Here is a 19,452-nt window from a genome sequence, read left to right on the forward strand (position 1 = left end):
GTGTGTGTGTGTGTGTGTGTGCCTCCACTCACAGCGTTCTCCTCCGTCAGTCTGCCTATCTCCAGGTGGAAGGTGTGGTGTGTGTGTGTGTGTGTGTGTGTGTGTGTGTGTGTGTGTGTGTGTGTGTGTGTGTGTGTGTGTGTGTGTGTGTGTGTGTGTGTGTGTGTGTGTCTCACAGCGTTCTCCTCCGTCAGCCTGCCTATCTCCAGGTGGATGGTGTGGTGGAGGTCGCTCTTCTCCTCAAACAGCCTCTGCAGGTGGAGCTTCTCTCGGTCCAGGTGCTCCACCCTCCGTGTCAGAGCCTCCACCTGACGCTCGTAGCCGGAAACCTGCTCCCTCTGGTGGCTGGACAGCACACTGCGGGCAACAAGACCACGACACAAAGGAAGGCTATGGATGCATTTCCACACAGCGTCACGCTGATATGAACCATTATGCAGCAGGGGCGTCAATTGGGTATGGCAGGCGTATGCAGCTGCCATACCCTGGGTCCAGGGGGGAGAATAATAGTTACTTTTAAATATAAATCCATGAATGTCTCTTTGTCTATCTGTATTATGTTGTTAAATTACAGTAAAATAACTACAAAATGTAACAAAAATGTTGTTACATTTTGTAGTTATTTTACATTTAATGGTCACTTTAACAAGGTATTGTGGCACGTTTAACATGCCAAGTTTAGCTGCACTTGAACAACCATTCCAAATCCAGGCTGCCATATACAGCCCAAGAAACCATAGAAACGGGGGGAAATAGAATGTACTTCTTACGTATGGCAACATGACTGGTGTCTTGCACGCGCACCTTCGTGCGCGTGCAAGACACCAGTCATGTTGCCATACCTTAGCTTTTTCTGAACTGACGCCACTGTTATGCAGTGGTCTAAAGTAACTAAGTACATTTACTTAAAGGGGGCCTGTCACCTAAAGGGTTACTGTCACTTTAAGAATAATCTTAAAAAAACAAGTTAATATTTTTATGATGTCATTGTGGGGATGCGCAATTATAAGCCAATCAAATTATTATTTGTCTGTATAGCCTAGACTGTTGACTACTTACTGTACTGGTCAGCTGTTGTTGGGGGGCGAGGGGCAGATTACACTGTGACATGAGCTTCAGACTGTTTCAGACCGTTTTCAGAGAAGCTCATGTCACAGTCTAATCTGCCACTCAACCCCTTTAGGTGACAGTACCCCTTTAAGTACTGTACTAATGATAGAGTACTAGTAAGGTATTCAAAAAAGTCAACCAACAAATTTGTTTCTTGCAGAGTCGCTGGTCAATAGCAATACATGAAAGACTGTAGGAGGTGCACTTATTCTGCTCATATGGTATCGCGATGCCCCAAATGCCTTAAAGTCAAAGCTCCAAACAGCCCAGAACAAACTGATTAGGGTCCTGCTTGGCCTTTCTTCTCAGGCTCACCTCACCGCTTATCACCACATAAGCGTGAGGTGGCTCACAGTAGCTGACAGAGTACAGCATCTTGCAATGGGCCTGGTGTACAAGATACACTACACCTCCAAGATACATGTACCTGACAAACTACTTCCTAAACATCAAGGATGTCCACAATCACAACACCAGAGGCAGCTCCACTAATCACGTTCAATCCAGATTTGACTCTAAAAAGGCTCTAATTCTCCTGCTATACCACCAACATGTGGAACGCCCTTCTACAGGCCTTAAAGGAGTGCAAATCCCTAACCTCCTTCAAAATTGGTCTGAAAAGTCACCTTCAGGTGGCTGCTACTCGAAGCCCATACTCACCTCCCCTTTTCCACTGTAAATACCTATTTATTTTATTATTATTATTTTTTCCTTCTTTATGACTGCTTTCTGCTTTTGTTATTGATGATATCCTATGCAAAGTATTGTGTTCTATCCGTCTGTCATTCAATGTTACATGAGATACATAAAGTACTGTGTTCTATCCATCTGTCATTCAATGTTATATGAACCTACATGAAGTGGTTCCTGTGTAAATGTGTAAAGTCGAACAGCTTACTAGGATCTCCTTTTAGTTGACCTTGTACCAGTGATTTGTACCGTCATAAAACTGTACCTTTTTCTATGCAAACTTCTAATAAACTCTTCAATCAATAATAGATTACATGTAATATATTACCTGGTAGCATGTTGCATGTTGTCACAAGCAGTGAGCAGATCTTCTACATCATAGATCTTATCAGGATCATCTGCTGTCAACCTGCGTGCACGCACACACACACACACACACACACACACACACACACACACACACACACACACACATGCATGAGAGCGCATGCACATGCACACACACATGCACGAGCACGCACACGCACACACGCATGCATACACACGCCCACACACACACACGCATGCACACACGCACACATACATGCGCACGCGCACGCGCACACGCACACACACACACACACACACACACACACACACACACACACACACACACACGATGATTTAATGATCTGATAATTTAAAGATGATGACCAAACATATGCATAAGAAGCCCTAAAGGGCGAGGTTGCGCTGAAACAATAGAGACTGACACAATATGTCCATACATGGGCATTCCCAGACATGCAGGGCTTAATATTGATGACATCATGGGATCTCCATATATGGGCATAAAACGGACAAGGATGGAATTCATTTGCAAGTGTGGTTGCCGTGACGCAGGTCACACTTGCAAATGAATTCAGTCTTGGCCATATACTGAGTGTGACTGACTGACTGACTGACATGAGCTGCAGGTTTTCAATAATAAAAGTCTCACCGTGAAAGCTCCTCCTCCTGCACCACTCCACCCAGCATCATCCTGGTGATCTCGTTCATTTTGGCTGCAACAACACAGAGGAGGGTTCCTTTAATTACATGTACATTTAATACAACACACATCATTAGGGTTCCTTCTATTAAATGCATAATAATAGATCTTTTGTTGTTTCTTCTTATTTTTGAGCGGTGGTAAACCGCTCCATAGAGTGGCTGTGCGTGTGTCTGTAGCCTTTTTCCTCAGCGTTTTGCCATAGTAAAACGTGTGTGTGTAGCATAGCCTGTACATCCTAGACTCAAATCCTAGTCCGAAGACGTTATGCAAGCACGACCACTGCTCACTTCACATTGGGTGTGATTTTTTTCTTGTGTTGAGAAAAAGAAAAGTAAAATACAACAAAAATCTACAGTAGATTTTGGGGGTCCGATTGCCAATGATGATGATTTTAGTAAATGGTAAATGGTGCATTTATATAGCGCTTTTTATCCAAAGCGCTTTACAGAGATTGTGCATTGCACTCACCCATTCACGCACACATTCATACACCGGTGGCGGAGGAAACCATGCAAGGCACCAACCTGCTCACCGGGAGCAATGTGGGGTTCAGAGTCTTGCCCAAGGACCCTTCGACATTAACTCAGGGGGAGCCCGGATTCGAACTGGGGACCCTTCGGGAACCCTTTGTGCTCTAATAACGGTTTCTCTACCCCTGAGCTATGCCGCCCCATTTTAGTGAGTTTTAGTGCCCGGATTACCAATGTTTTTTGAGCCACTGTTTTGTTACCATGGTAAACATTCGCCTGGTTAATAAACCAGACCGCACAACACCACCCCCTGGCGGTAGTGGTGGTGTAGTACGGTCTGGCCCTGCACGATTGAGAATCCATTTCCACCAGCCACCAGAAAGGGTTAGCCAATCAGGGCTGTAGGCTTGGCGGCACGTGGTGGCCGGGGGCACAGCTGCGGGACCAGACTCACATCCCAAAACGCAGTGTGTGATAGAGGCTGTCCCGCCAGGCTAGGTAAACATAGCATCTGTCTAAACAATGTGATATCTAAATAAGGTTTGTGTACATCTGTGGACCGGACATTGAGAAACGGTTCTCTCCTCCGCGTCATCAGTGCTCACACCCTAAGAGGGGTTGGCGAAAGGGCCTTTCTGTGTGGAGTTTACGTGTTCTCCCCGTGTTCCCTAGGATAGATACCCTCACAAAAACATGCAGTAATCATGGTCTCAATACTGCCTCCCCCTGGCCAGCCTGATGGAGGGGAAAGGAACTGGTTGGAATAACGTGTTCCTTCCACGAGCTACGTCCAACCAGGGAAACTCCCCCCTGTCAGGTGATAAGAAGGGGCCTGCTCACTCCTCCTCATGCACTGAAGGATGAGCTCTGTTCGGGGCTCTCCCCAGGCTGGCAGAGGGAGAGCAGAGCCCAGGATTACAGCTTAGGAAATTGGCAGTGAAAGATGGAGGCATCAAACTAATAATGAAAGACATGCTACCTCTGGTGTGTTCAGACTGCTGTCTCCTCTTCCTCTCTGTGTCGTTGCAGAGGTTCTGCATGTTGTGAAGGTCTCTGCGCAGCTCTGGAATCACCTTCATTTAGAATACATACAGTAAGCACTGTTTAACCATTACACCATAACACATTCATTATTACAGCTCTGTGGGGAGAAATAAGCACAGCTTTGTCTGTTTAACAGTTTCAAGTTGCAGACATCTGTAAGTGTCTTTTTCAGAGTGCTTTTGGGCGTTCCACATTCTTTGCGGGCCTGCGGCATAGCAGGAGAACAAATTCAACCCTTTGTTAGAGACAAATCTGGGTTGGACGTTGTGATTGTGGACCAGCTTCAACTGTATTACAAAATAATATTTTCAGCTCTACATCTCTTTAGGACAGATTTTTATTTTTGGAGCAGTGGAACAGCGCTCCCAATGGATATCTTTGTATGTCTCATGCCCTGTCCCGTCCAGCAGAAATAGCTGCAATGACAAGCCACACCAGTACTGTACTGTAAACTACTGACAGACAGGAACAGATTGAGAAGGGCACTGTTGTGCAGACTAGACACACACACACACACACACACACACACACACACACACACACACACACACACACACACACACACACACACACACACACACACACACACACCACACACACACACACACACACACACACACACACACACACACACACACACACAGGGTATAGCTGCCCAGATTCACTGCTCCACTTCGAACCGAGGTTTTTTATCACGATAATACGATTAATTGATTGTGAGGTTTAACATCAGGGTTAACAGTAAAAGCGGTCCATATTGTCGTTCCTACCTTGACGTGTTTGCTGAGCTGCAGCAGCTGCTCCTGCAGGTCAGAGGTCATTCTGCCTGCCTCCTCCAGGAGGCGCTGCAGACGCAGCCGCTCCTCCTTGCTCCTCCTCAGCTCCTCTCTGAGGAGCTCCTCCTGCTGGTCAGCATCGCTCCTCTGGAGCTCCATGTTGTTCTCTGCTACCCTAGAGATAACACAACCATCTTAACTATTGAAAAATAGCAGATATACAAGCTCACAGAGCTTGTAGATCTGCTATTTTTGAAAAATCGTGGAAAATTGAATTTTGACCCGATTCTATAAGTGTCTTTTGAATTCTTCTAAGATTTTTTGAAAACCCTATGTTTCTATGTCAGCAATCTGGCCTTCCATCGTCAAAGAAAAGGTAATTTTCACTTAACTGGAGCTCAGTTAGTCTGTTCTTGAGAGACTACTATGTCAATGGTTCTCAAACCTTTTCATGTGAAGGACCCCCAAAATGATATTTATTTGGCCACGGACCCCCATCTCAAAATATTTAGTTCCAGGGACCACCCAGAAGCAAAATTTGAGTTACTTTTTCAAAAATAGCAGATCTACAAGCTCGCAGCGCGGCACACATCTTAATGTTCTCTGCTACTCTGAGGACAACACATCTTAATGTTCTCTGTTACTCTGAGGACAACACAACCACCTTAATGTCTCCTCTGGAGGTCCATGTTGTTCTCTGCTACCCTGGAGATAAAAACATCTTAACTCTACTGTCTCTACCCTGGAGACACAAACAACCATCTTAATGTTCTCTGCTACCCTGATATACCATATTATATAGTTTCATTGTGTGGCTGCACAAATCTGCACGATCATCAGTGTATTTTTACACTGATGAAGTGACGTAACGTATCCTAAGGCCATTATAGAAGCTTACTATGCTAGAAGCGCAGTAAAACTATGCCTAAACCTAACCCTAATCCTAACCCTAACCTCAGTAAAAGTATGCCTAAACCTAACCTGGTGAATGCTAACCAGGTGAATGTTAACCTGGTGAATGATAACCCTAGCCTCAGTAAAACTATTCCTAAATCTATAACCCTGTAGGACTAATTATGGGTAGTTCCCGAAGGAGGCACCGCTTGCTCCACCTTGTGCTAAAAAACGAGTGCTCCTGGTCTCAATCTTAAAAAAAAAAAAAAAAAAAAAAAAAAAAACTGTGATATATATACTGGCTGTAATAACTCCAGAACAAAGCCTTCTTTGCGCTACAGAAGTTACGCTAAAAGCGTAGGAACTGGAAATCTCGCAAATACGCTAGAATCTCGCCTAAGCTCTCTGGGAAGTAAACAGAGCTGTCTTCTCATCGAGTACTGCAAGTGGTGGATCTAACAGCACGTTGCTGCGTCTCTTGGAACTATAAATAGACGATTCATGAAGAAAAGGTAACTTTGAAAGAGCAATAACAGAAATCCACCAGACCAGGTAGGAACATTTATAAAAAAAAAAGGCAAATTAAGGGGGGATATGTTTTGGTCTGCATCTCCCCTTTAATACTCACTTCCTTAGTCTTTCTTCCTTTTCTTTCTCTTCCTGGAGATTTCTCTTTATTTTCTCAAAGTGATCTGTACATAAAACATAAATGTGACACCAGGCATCACTAGATAAACAACATCCATAACCACATGATCAATATCCATCACCAAATCATCCATATCTATTACCGGTACACATGATCCATAACCTAAGCATCCATAATGTATCACCAGTACACATGATCAATAACCTAATCATCCATAATGTATTACCAGTACACATGATCAAAATGCCCAGGCAGTGAAGTGTACCTTTGTTCTCTTGGATGGAAGCCTCAAACGTTTGCTCCAGACTCTGTTTCTCTCTGATCAGTTGTTCCTTCTCCTGTTGAAGCTGAGCAATGACCTGAGGAAACAATCCTTAGTGAGTTAAATGTGACATAATGTGACACAATAGTAGGATTTTAACCTTCAAAGTTCATGCAGGAATCTAAAGTGTCAACAGTGTGATAGTAACACCACCTTGCTGCTGTCTTGGTTGCTCTTGTTTTGCAGCGCTGCCAGTGCTGTCTTCTCGCAGGCTGCCTTCTCCAGCACGGCCTCTAGGTGGTGCAGTCGCTCAGTGCTGTGAGAGTGGCTGCTGGCCAGGCTGGTCAGCCTCTCCACCAGACCCCTGTTCTCCTTGTTCTGGAAGGTTAGCACACATTAAAGACATTATAAAGCAGTTATAAGGCTTCACAGCACTCACAGTAAAGGCTTATAGTTATTCATAACAACTCATAACAAAGACACTTTATTACTAGTCTCGTGTAGCCAGACAACTATTCCACAACCTCAGAATGCAATATAAATTCTGGAACTACAGCTGTCGAAAGGTGAGCAACGGAAGTAGTCACTGCTGCACAGAACTGTAGTCCCATTGGAAACATAACAGAAACACACTAGCACATTCTAATGAACTGTAGTCCCATTGGAAACACAACAGAAGCACACTAGCACAGACAGTCATTATAATGAACTGTAGTCCCATTGGAAACATAACAGAAACACACTAGCACATTCTAATGAACTGTAGTCCCATTGGAAACATAACAGAAACACACTAGCACATTCTAATGAACTGTAGTCCCATTGGAAACACAACAGAAGCACACTAGCACAGACAGTCATTATAATGAACTGTAGTCCCATTGGAAACATAACAGAAACACACTAGCACAGACAGTCATTATAATGAACTGTAGTCACATTGGAAACATAACAGAAACACACCAGCACAGAGTCATTCGAGCAGCATATTCTTGTTATGCATGTATAGTTTAAGGAAACATTTGAAAACATCATGGAAGTAACACCAACAACACCAGAGAAAGACAAAATGACGGCCCCAAAAATATTGAAAGAAGGCATAACGCTTCCAGTAGGACTTGTTATCGCTACTGCACCAAGGGAGCGGGGTGCGTCACATCCACTTTATTTCACACTTGTGATCAGACTTCCGTCGCCCCAGACTGTATGACGAGTGCATTTGCAAATTATGGAGTTAACAGTCTGGCCACGCCAGACTGCTTTATTACTGACTAAGTTATGGTACTTGTAATGTGCTTATAATGCATCATGATCTCCCAGGGCTCTAGCCAAGCATTGTTAATTGGGATAGAAAACATGCTCTCTCAAACAAACAACCTCCCCAAAAAAACAGCTCAGTGGCCTTGTGGTTAGAGTGTCCGCCCTGAGACTGGGAGGTCGAGGTTCGATCCCCATGCAGGGTCATAGCAAAGACTCTGAAGAATGCCTGCTTGGCACTCAGCATCAAGGGTTGATTGGATGGTAAGACCCTGTCATCACTCAGCATCAAGGGTTGATTGGATGGTAAGACCCTGTCATCACTCAGCATCAAGGGTTGATTGGATGGTAAGACCCTGTCATCACTCAGCATCAAGGGTTGATTGGATGGTAAGACCCTGTCATCACTCAGCATCAAGGGTTGATTGGATGGTAAGACCCTGTCATCACTCAGCATCAAGGGTTGATTGGATGGTAAGACCCTGTCATCATTTCTACATTTGTTCAACGTCCCATCTTTTCGACACTGGTGAATGTTAACCTGGTGAAACACTGACCTGCTGACACTGGTGAATGCTAACCTGCTGAATGTTAACCAATATGCCTATGCCTGTACATATATTTTTTATTTTTTATAAATGCAATATTATTGAATGTTTTCTTTGCTTGCTAATTGTTATGTCCATGAATTGAATACCAAGGACTTCCAACATAAAAAAATACTGTAAAAGTACTTATTTGGTATGTTCCTTTTAGGCAGGGTGTTTAACTGTACTTGTACTGTACTACATTTCTATTGTATTGACTATACTTGTACTGTTCTAAATTTTTGTCAAATAAAATAATCAATCAATCAATCAAACATAACCCTAAAACCTAACCCTTAGTTGAAATGACGGGACGTTGAAATAGCGAGATTTCACCAGTCCCTGTGACATACTAGCGTCATGACCAGGAGGTGTACAGTACAGGCCTCATGGCTCCGCAAGGCTTACTTTTTGCCACCGTCAGGGAGCAGTTACTATGAAAACCTGCGTCACACTTTGCTGTCACACTTCGCGGTCACTCTTACTCTGCCATACTTTTGCCGAGCAACGTGATTTCAACTTTAAAACGCTCACACGACTTGGGCCTTTTTTCCGGCCAATAGGGACGAGCTGTAAATTGTTGAAGCCCCACCCCCTCTGTCTACTAAACGTGCAGCGGCTGTCACACTTTGCTGTCACACGACTTGCGACTTTAATAAGCCAATAAGAGTAATAGTGTAATATGTGTAATAGTGTGATAAGTGTAATAAGTGTAATAGTGTAATAGTGAAATAGGGCAATAAGTTAGTCTGTTGTTTCCGCGCGCCCTGGCCGTCGCTTCTCACCCTTAGGGCGTCTTACTGGTACTTTACTTACAGAGAAACACACTGTGTTTCATGTGTCTCCCTCCCTACCTGCTCTTCCATCTTCTTCCGCAGCTGCTGCACCCTGAAGGCCAGCTGCACGTTGAGCACCAGGCGACGTGTGGTCTGGAAGCGACGGCGAGCCAGCCAGGCTCTGGCGTGTTTCTGTAGGACCACGACCTTCTGCTCCTCCACCATCTGAGGAACAATAAAACACCTGTAAAGACCAGAACCTTCTGCTCCTCCACCATCTGAAGGAACAACACAACATCTGTAAAGACCAGGACCTTCTGCTCCTCCACCATCTGAAGGAACAACACAACATCTGTAAAGACCAGCATCTTCTAATCCTCCACCATCTGAAGAAATATATATAAACTTTATTACAGGCTCATGGCCCACATGGTAAGGACAATACAACACATAAGAGAATAAAAATATAAAAATACATATGTAAAAAAAGATAAATATAAATAAATACAGTTCAGTCCAATAACCCAGCCCCACAGGTTACAGATCAAGAGAGGCACTCATGCCACCGTCCTCTGATGGTAGAAGTGTACCTGACAGAGCTACGGCTGGGGTCCGTCATCAGCACAATTAATCCATTTAATGAACAGTCCAGTCGGCACATGAACTTATATGTCAGGTGTCTTAAGAGAGCCATGAATGTGGTGAGACCTAAGGAGCAGAAGAGCTCACTAGCTCTGGTGCTCCTGGGTTTATTTAACAGGATTCTTAAACAATCATTGTAGGCTACTTGTAGCTTTTGTAGGCTCCCCCTTTTATAGTTCACCCACAAAGGTGCTGTATATAGGGGGGTGCAGTATGTTCTAAACAGATTTACCTTAACCTCAGTAGTACAGTGATGAAATTTTCTGACCAACATATTCGCTTGTACATAAAGCATTCTCCTCTGTCTGGACATATCTTCATCATCCTCAAGGGTATCTGTGATAATGTGACCAAGATATTTTGTGCTTTTAGCCTCACATATTGTTTGCCCAGACAGGTGAAAATTAGGAAATCTGAGCTCCCCATCTTCCTTAGCTCTACAGATTAAGACCATGCTCTTTTTAGCATTATACTTGATGTTAAAGTCTAACCCATAGTTAGAGCAGATATTCAGAAGCTGTTGGAATCCACTGCTACAGGGGGAGATGATGCTAAGGTCATCTGCATACATGAAGTGATTAATTAGCGTATCACCCATCATGCATCCTGTCCTACATTCTCCCAGCTGCTTGGATAAACCATCCATATATAAATTAAAGAGGGCGGGGCTTAAAATCCCCCCCTGACGGACGCCATTACCCACGCGAAAGGGGGTGGATAATGTGCTCCCCCATCTAACTTGCATTTGCTGGTTTGCATACCAGTAGACTAGGATGCGAATCAGACAGTTAGGTACACCCCTAAGTTTGAGCTTATTAAAAAGCTTATAATGGTGGATGAGATCAAAGGCTCGAGAAGCATCAATGAAACCCACAATCATACTGGAACCTTGACTTCTGTACGTCTCCACCGCCTCTTTCAGAGCATAGATACATTGGTCGGTACTGTGTTTAGGCTTAAAGCCAAACTGATTATCTGTAGTGGTTATATATACACTTAAACGGTCAAGAAAAAGTCTTTCTAAGACTTTGGACAATATACTTGCGAGAGCTATGGGTCTATAGTTATCAATGCTTCCCACTTTACCTGCTTTGTCTTTTATTACCGGGACCAACACAACAGACAGCAGGGAGTCTGGTAGGGTACCATGAATCAGCAGCCCAGAGAAGCAGATAGACAGCATTACTGCCAATCTGGGCCCTGCTAGCTTTAAATGCTCTGCCGTTATAGTGTCCAAGCCACTGGCTTTTCTATCAGGAAGTTGCCCTATGGCATTAAAAACCTCATGGGCGTTAAAACAAACATTGGTTTCTTCTTCTATTATGCCTACTTCATAAGGCTGTCCTTTAACACAATTAAACAGCGTTGCATAATGCTGCCTCCAGAGGTCAGCGATGTCTACTGGATTTGTCAGCCCCTCTACATTACATGGGAGTGGTGCTTGGGCCCTATTTATAGATTTGACCTCTTTCCAGAAGTTAGTGTTGTCATTGTTAAGAAGATTTTCAGCCATAGAGTGAGCACTTAGGGCCTGCTCTTGTTTGTTTATATATCTTAATGCATATTTATACTTGGCATTTGTTTTTTTCTTGTGTTCAAGGGCAGGTCCCTGTCTGGGCCTCCCAGCTGTTACCCAGGCCTTATGGGCTTTATTGGCCTCTTCATGGTGGCCAGCTACAAATTGATTCCACCCAGGCCTAGTGTGCTTGGCCTTCCTAGCACACTAGGCCTAGGCCTTCCTATATCACACACAACATCTGTAAGAGCAGTATCATCTGAATGAACAAACAGAGCTGGGTGGTATGGATTTTTAGTTATTGCAGTAATAAGGCACTGTTTACCGACGGTATGGCGGTTTCTCAATAATAGTCTTTTAAAAGACAAAGAAGCGGCCGCACACACTGTAGCCAAAGTGCTAATATTTATTTTACAACGCAGAGTATAGTATAGGCCAGGGAAACCAACTTTTCGGCAGCAAACTGCCTTCTTCAGGGTATCACGCTATCTCCCCCAAAAAGTTGTTTTGTATGGAAAAAAATAAATACATTTTAAATACATTTAAATAAATACAAATACAATTTATAAGTAAGTTTATAAGTATAATTGCGGCTATGAACTCGACACGCGGTATGCATTACACAACCGTAGTATGGAGGTATTGCGGTTATTGCACCCAGCCATAATCATAAACATATGTAAAGAGAAGGAATAGTAAGTAAGTCAAAGTATGTTGGTGAGTTAGTAAGCAGTGTTAATGTTGGGAACGTCAACTACCTAATAGTCCAAACTAATACAAACTAAATACAAACTAAGCTATTCTCACTACAACTATACTAAACATATTGACAGTTTTTTCAACAAATAATAAAAAAAGACACCAACACGTCAGGGAGGGACTAGTGGAGAAGAGATCCAGTTAGACAAGTCATTTCATGCTTGGTTGCACACATGTTACACACATGTTCCACACATGCACCAAAACTAGATAGCTTGTAGATCAGACTATTTTTGTCACGCAGCCAAGTATAATTTATAAACCAGGCATTAAGACTCCAGCCAGGCCTGCCGGGAATACGTTTTAGTCGACTAAATCTACTGTAGATTTAGTTGACTAAAACTAGACTAAAACATTTCAGATGAAACGACTATGACTAAAACTAAATGGAATTTTACTCAAACGACTATGACTAAAACTAGATCAAACCTTTCCGTTATAATTAACACTGTATGTAAGTAAGGAAGTAATTAATTAAGTAATTAAGTAAGTAAGTAAGTAAGTAAGTAAGTAAGTAAGTAAGTAAGTAAGTAAGTAAGTAACTAAGTAAGTAAGTAAGTAAGTAAGTAAGTAAGTAAGTAAGTAAGTAAGGTTAAATCATTGGTCTTACAGGTCTTTGCAGGTCTTTGGAGGGCAAGAGGAGCAGAGGTAAGAGGAGAGAACAGGTCAGACATGTGAGGTGAGAACATGAACTGTGTTTACATTTCAATACATTTTCTGTTGGTTTTGAAGAAAGGCCTGCAGGGCCAACAGACTCTTCTCCCTCCTGCCCTGCCTCCCAGACTCTGACAATGTGAATGGATTGCATTTTTGATAGCGCTTTTCCAAGAGCTCAAAGTGCTTTACAATAGTAAAGGCAGACAGACAGATACAGTACGCGATTAATCTTTCCCTATCATTACGTAACTCAGACGACGCTGAGTCGGCTCAATCTGACTTCGCAACGCTCGACATGGCGACTCGCTCGCTTTAGCTCGCTCGGCGGTGTCTACACGTTGTGAGCATGTCGCTCAGCAGATCTACATGCCAGGCGTTGTGAGAATGTAGATCGGCTATTTTTTTTTTTTTTTTTCAAATATTAGACAAATATTGGCCAAGGTTTAATTATAATAATATAATGGAGGTATTAAATTGTCACGTTAGAAATGTGCAGATACTGATATACTTAAACTGTATGTTGGTTTGTTTACTGTTGAGTGAGAAAACAATGTTGCACATTAAGCTAATCATCTGGGGACCCGACCAAAATAATTTGGGGACCCCCTTGGGGGTCCCGACCTACAGGTTGAAAACCACTGCTTTACAAGGCATCTCCTACAGATACAATACTTGCGTGGCGTTGCCAGCCTCTATCACACACTTCGTTTTGGGAAGAGAGTCTGGGATTTCAGGAAGAGCTTTCATTTCTACGTCATTGCCCCAAACCACGTGCCCCAAGCCTACAGAAACCACGTGCTCCAAGCATACAACCCTGATTGGCCAACCCTTGAAGCTGGTTGAGGAAATAGAATCTCAATGGATCGGTGCCAGACAGTACTACAACACCACTACCACCAGGGGGTGGTGTTGTGTTCGGTCTGGTTTATTAACCAGGCAAATACAATACTAGCATACAGTACATAGACAGACAGACAGACAGACAGACAGACAGACCTTCTTGTATCTCTTCCGGTCTCTCCATCCTCTGGTGAAGGCCTGTATGGTGACGGCTGCCAGGCGCACCAGCCGGTAGATGTGCTGCACCCTGTAGCGCCGCCATGTGGTCTGGATGACCAGCGCCGCCCAGCCGCGCTTCAGTGCCAAAGGAGTCACTGTTTTACTGGATGGAACGCGCGCACACACACACACGCACACACACGCGAGCGCACACACACACGCACGCACACACATGCACAGAATTCAGTCATTATAGAGGTGAGTGGGATCGCTGCGTTCATAATTTTTGTTCAAAACGAGTCACTCCGGCAAACTTCAGATGCCGTCTGGATCACATGACTACCGAGGTAATGTGTAGAGCAGGGTTCCCCAATAGGCGGCCCGTGGGCCATTTGCGGCCCGCGGGGGGCTACTGTCTGGCCCCCACCAACCCCAGTAATAATGGTGGTATAAGAGCAGCAACAACACCAGTATATCGTCGTTGTCCGGTGGAAATCTCGTATCTCCAAATTTGTACGTTATTTCGCAAATCATACAAGGCCGTCTCACAAAAGTAGTGAAAACAGCAGATCTACAAGCACACAACGCCTCGCGGTGCGAGGCGTTGTGTGCTTGTAGATCGGCTGTTTTCACTAGTTTAAATCATGTTTAAAATGATACATTCAAAACGAACGGTTTTGGACGTACAAGATTTTCACCCGACAACGACGAAAACTGTCGCTGGAGTAGTGGGAACGCTGCCGTCGCCCCCTACAATGTTGTGGCCCTCGGCTTGGTACCCTAGACATAATTCGGCTTATTTCCATTTTCCAACAATGGTTTTATTGAAAATAACCACACCTAAATGGACTGCTTTGTTGCATGTACTACGTGCATGCATAGTGTGTCTGTTGATTAATTTGACACATACACCAATACCTCATTTCAAACCGTCTTCGAAAAAACCCTCACATACTACTCAAAGCAGGTTTTATTTTGTATTTTTCCTCCTTTATAGTAAAGTCAATGAGACCCCAACTTTGATTGGCTCCCACACAGTTTCCCAAGGGAGCCGGGTTGGAACAAATTCAGAGGTGGTAGTAGATATAAACTAATCTGTACGGGTGTGAAACAGTAGATACCCGTAATTGCCGGACTATAAGCCGCGGCTTTTTTCCCATGGTGTGAACCCTATGGCTTATACAACGGTGTGGCTTATATAGAGATTTTTTACAGCTAACGGCCAGTTAGTAGTTTTACAATGGTCTTTAACAAGGATTTATATATAGATTTTTACAGCTAACGGCCACCAAGGGCGCTCTAGAGGGATGCAGGAAGGACACCTGCGGCTTAAAGTCAGGTGCGGCTTATATATGTAAACATTTGTTTTTTGTTCTAAATTTAGCTGGTGCACCTATATTCAGGTGTGGCTTATAGTCCAGCAATCACGGTAGGTGTAAGACAGTGTATAAAAGGTGTTCTCCTCACCGGATGCTCCTCTGTCCTCTAACATACTGCTGCAGGACGATGGCCGCCTCCCTCATGCGGCGGTAGCGGCGGCGCTGGCTCCACCCCCTCACGCGCCTCTGGACGCAGACGGCCGCGGCGCGCAGCAGGTCCACGCGGAACTTCTCCAGGTAGGCCACCTGCCCCGCCCGGAAGAACATCTTGGTACGACCAAACTTGTACTGGTTAGAGTCCTAGGGGCAGGGGCGTCACAAGGAGGGGGGAGTAGGACTGAGTTACTAGGGCCCAAGGTGGAGGAGGGGCCTTAATTATTTTATACTTTAGCTAATGAAAAATAGCAGATATACAAGCTCACAGCGCGGCAACGATTGCCGCGCTGCGAGGTTGTAGATCTGCTATTTTTGAAAAGACGTGAAAATGTGTGCAAATCTTTGAATATATCTATTTTTTAAGCTAACATACTCAAACTCAAATTTTGCTTCTGGGGGGTCCCTGGATAAAATTAATATTTTGGGTGTCGTTCACATGAAAAGGTTTGAGCACCACTGACATAGAAACGTAGGTTTTTCAAAAAACTATAGAAGGATTTGAAATATTCAAAGACTCCCACAAATGTTCCCAATTTAAACCCCCTGCCTGCCCCTATGAAGAACATTCATGGGGGGCCCACAGTGAATCCTTGTACCCAATATTGTTTTTAACAAAACAAAACAATACAATACAAAAGACAAAAGAGAATATTTACTTGAAGAAGGATCTCAGACCTGAGAAATGGTTCCTGACACTACGTTTGGGAACAAACTGAATGAACCAACCTGAACAGGAAGTTAGGAATGCATCTGAACAGGAAGTTGAGATGCACCAACCTGAATGATCCTCTCTAGCGCCGCCCTGCAGGCCAGTTTCCTGTCCCCCAGGCTGATCTCCTGCTGGATCATCAGTACTCTGTACCTGCTGTAGAACTCTGTGTAGGTCCACCTGCACAGTGCATGCACACACACACACACACATTATAGAACTCTATGTAGGTCCACCTGCACAGTGCACGCACACACACACACACATTATAGAACTCTATGTAGGTCCACCTGCATGCACGCACACACACACATTATAGAACTCTATGTAGGTCCACCTGCACAGTGCACGCACACACACACATTATAAACTCTATGTAGGTCCACTTGCACAGTGCACACGCGCACGCACACACGCACACGCACACACACACACACACACACACACACACACACACACACACACACACAAACACACGCATGGACGCAAGCAAAAGCGCACACACTGTACAACTGTGGTGAGCGGAGTGTAAACCCATTACACAACAACAAAGTAACTAGTTGTGTTACTGTGACACATTACTTTGTAGAGGCTCAGTCCCAACACTGATAATGCCATGTCCAAGATACATAGGGACATAACGGAACAGACATATACTCACCTGGAGGGGTCGCTCTTAGGGGTGTAACGATGCATTTTAACAGCGATACAATACGTATCACGATACATGGTTGACGATACGATACATGGACGATATTGGTTCATTCATGGCGATACGATTCGATTCAATTATTTAAAATCGATATAGTGACTATTTAGCAAAGACATTACATATGTGTGTGAAACATGTCAATAGTGCATGTTTTTAAAGGAAAAATCTATTATTATGGATATAAATAAGTAAACACTGTGATTATCTAGCAAATACATGGACATTATATTTCAACACATATGGAAAACCCGCACCTTGACATGAACACAGAGATTACACACATTTATCGATAGACCAAGAGTAGCTATATGGAAAAGTAATTAGACCCCTCTTTTTCAATTTCCTTCTTAAAATTGCTAAATACAAGGCACAAATACTTTTGTAAAAAATTAAAATTCCATACAATCAGTTATTTGCACTGCAAAACAATTCGATACCAATTATCTACATTTTAAACGTTACCGATATGATACAAAACCGAAACGGTACGATAAATGCTTTTGCATATTGATACAGTAGATCATTGCATATAAAAATTCTTCGATTCAGTTACTATATTGTTACACCCCTAGTAGCTCTGAACAGACCTGTACAGACATATCCTCACCTGGATGGTAGTTCTGAACAGACATACAGTATACAACAGATCTATACACACCTGGAAGGATAGAACAGATCTATACACACCTGGAAGGATAGAACAGATCTATACACACCTGGAAGGGTAGAACAGATCTATACACACCTGGAAGGGTAGAACAGATCTATACACACCTGGAAGGATAGAACAGATCTCTACACACCTGGAAGGATACAACAGATCTATACACACCTGGAAGGATAGAACAGATCTATACACACCTGGAAGGATACAACAGATCTATACACACCTGGAAGGATAGAACAGATCTATACACACCTGGAAGGATACAACAGATCTATACACACCTGGAAGGATAGAACAGATCTATACACACCTGGAAGGATAGAACAGATCTATACACACCTGGAAGGGTAGAACAGATCTATACACACCTGGAAGGGTAGAACAGATCTATACACACCTGGAAGGATAGAACAGATCTATACACACCTGGAAGGGTAGAACAGATCTATACACACCTGGAAGGATAGAACAGATCTATACACACCTGGAAGGATAGAACAGATCTATACACACCTGGAAGGATAGAACAGATCTATACACACCTGGAAGGATAGAACAGATCTCTACACACCTGGAAGGATAGAACAGATCTATACACACCTGGAAGGGTAGAACAGATCTATACACACCTGGAAGGGTAGAACAGATCTATACACACCTGGAAGGATAGAACAGATCTCTACACACCCGGAGGGGTAGAACAGATCTATACACACCTGGAAGGGTAGAACAGATCTCTACACACCCGGAAGGGTAGAACAGATCTATACACACCTGGAAGGGTAGAACAGATCTATACACACCTGGAAGGATAGAACAGATCTCTACACACCCGGAGGGGTAGAACAGATCTATACACACCTGGAAGGGTAGAACAGATCTCTACACACCCGGAAGGGTAGAACAGATCTATACACACCTGGAAGGGTAGAACAGATCTATACACACCTGGAAGGATAGAACAGATCTCTACACACCTGGAAGGGTAGAACAGATCTATACACACCTGGAAGGGTAGAACAGATCTATACACACCTGGAAGGATACAACAGATCTATACACACCTGGAAGGATAGCTCTGAGCGCTGATATGAATGGTCTCCAGCACGCCACAGGCCCGTAACTGTTGCACCACCCTCCTGCTGTCATACCTTAAAAAAAGAATAACAACCAGTAAGACTCCCTAAATTGGGAGATAAGCGACCGTCAGGTCGCATTCACAAACTTTAGAAGGCATGACATGACTGTGTAGAGATACGGTGTACCGCTTTGCGTGATTTTAGGGCAAAATCTGTTGGAGCAGTGTTCAAAAATGTGTTTTGCAAGAATCGGCCTCATGGTGGCGCTAGAAGAGGGCCACGTGAGAAATGAGGGGTGGATTTGAGGTTGTGGTTTGGCAGCCAATGCCAGTGTGTGTGCAAAGTTTTGCAACGGTGGCGGAGATATGAGTAGGGCATAAGTGTGACATGACTGACAGACAGACAGCCGGTGGAGGTTTTGATAGTAACTGCGACTACCCTTCTGAACTTGCTCCGCAGGTTCTCCAAGATAGCGCCGCCCATGGCTGCTGTGGTGACTACGTAAAAATGTAGTATGCCCAATCAAATGCCTATGTGTATTACACAATGGTTAATAAAGTAATCTGAATCTGAATCTGAATAACAGTACCAATAACACCATGATCTGAAATAAAGCGTCATGTTTTACT

General features: G+C 43.7%; 1 protein-coding gene across 1 annotated transcript in view; it reads right to left on the reverse strand.

Moving 5' to 3' along the window:
* myo5c (myosin VC) overlaps positions 1 to 19,452 on the reverse strand; it is an 82,696-nt gene that overhangs the window by 20,962 nt on the left and 42,282 nt on the right. The window contains exons 18-30 of the mRNA XM_080736245.1: positions 18,809 to 18,895; positions 16,434 to 16,545; positions 15,589 to 15,800; positions 14,119 to 14,284; positions 9,627 to 9,773; positions 7,142 to 7,306; positions 6,932 to 7,025; positions 6,646 to 6,709; positions 5,118 to 5,298; positions 4,283 to 4,376; positions 2,780 to 2,843; positions 2,129 to 2,209; positions 177 to 357 (exon numbers count right to left, since the gene is read on the reverse strand). Coding sequence (XP_080592371.1) covers positions 177 to 357; positions 2,129 to 2,209; positions 2,780 to 2,843; positions 4,283 to 4,376; positions 5,118 to 5,298; positions 6,646 to 6,709; positions 6,932 to 7,025; positions 7,142 to 7,306; positions 9,627 to 9,773; positions 14,119 to 14,284; positions 15,589 to 15,800; positions 16,434 to 16,545; positions 18,809 to 18,895 — 1,648 coding nt within the window. The remainder of the gene's footprint in view (positions 1 to 176; positions 358 to 2,128; positions 2,210 to 2,779; positions 2,844 to 4,282; positions 4,377 to 5,117; positions 5,299 to 6,645; positions 6,710 to 6,931; positions 7,026 to 7,141; positions 7,307 to 9,626; positions 9,774 to 14,118; positions 14,285 to 15,588; positions 15,801 to 16,433; positions 16,546 to 18,808; positions 18,896 to 19,452) is intronic.

Source organism: Nannobrachium achirus, assembly GCF_963921795.1.
Source record: "Nannobrachium achirus genome assembly, chromosome: 11".
In the NCBI taxonomy this organism is placed as follows: Eukaryota; Metazoa; Chordata; class Actinopteri; order Myctophiformes; family Myctophidae; genus Nannobrachium; species Nannobrachium achirus.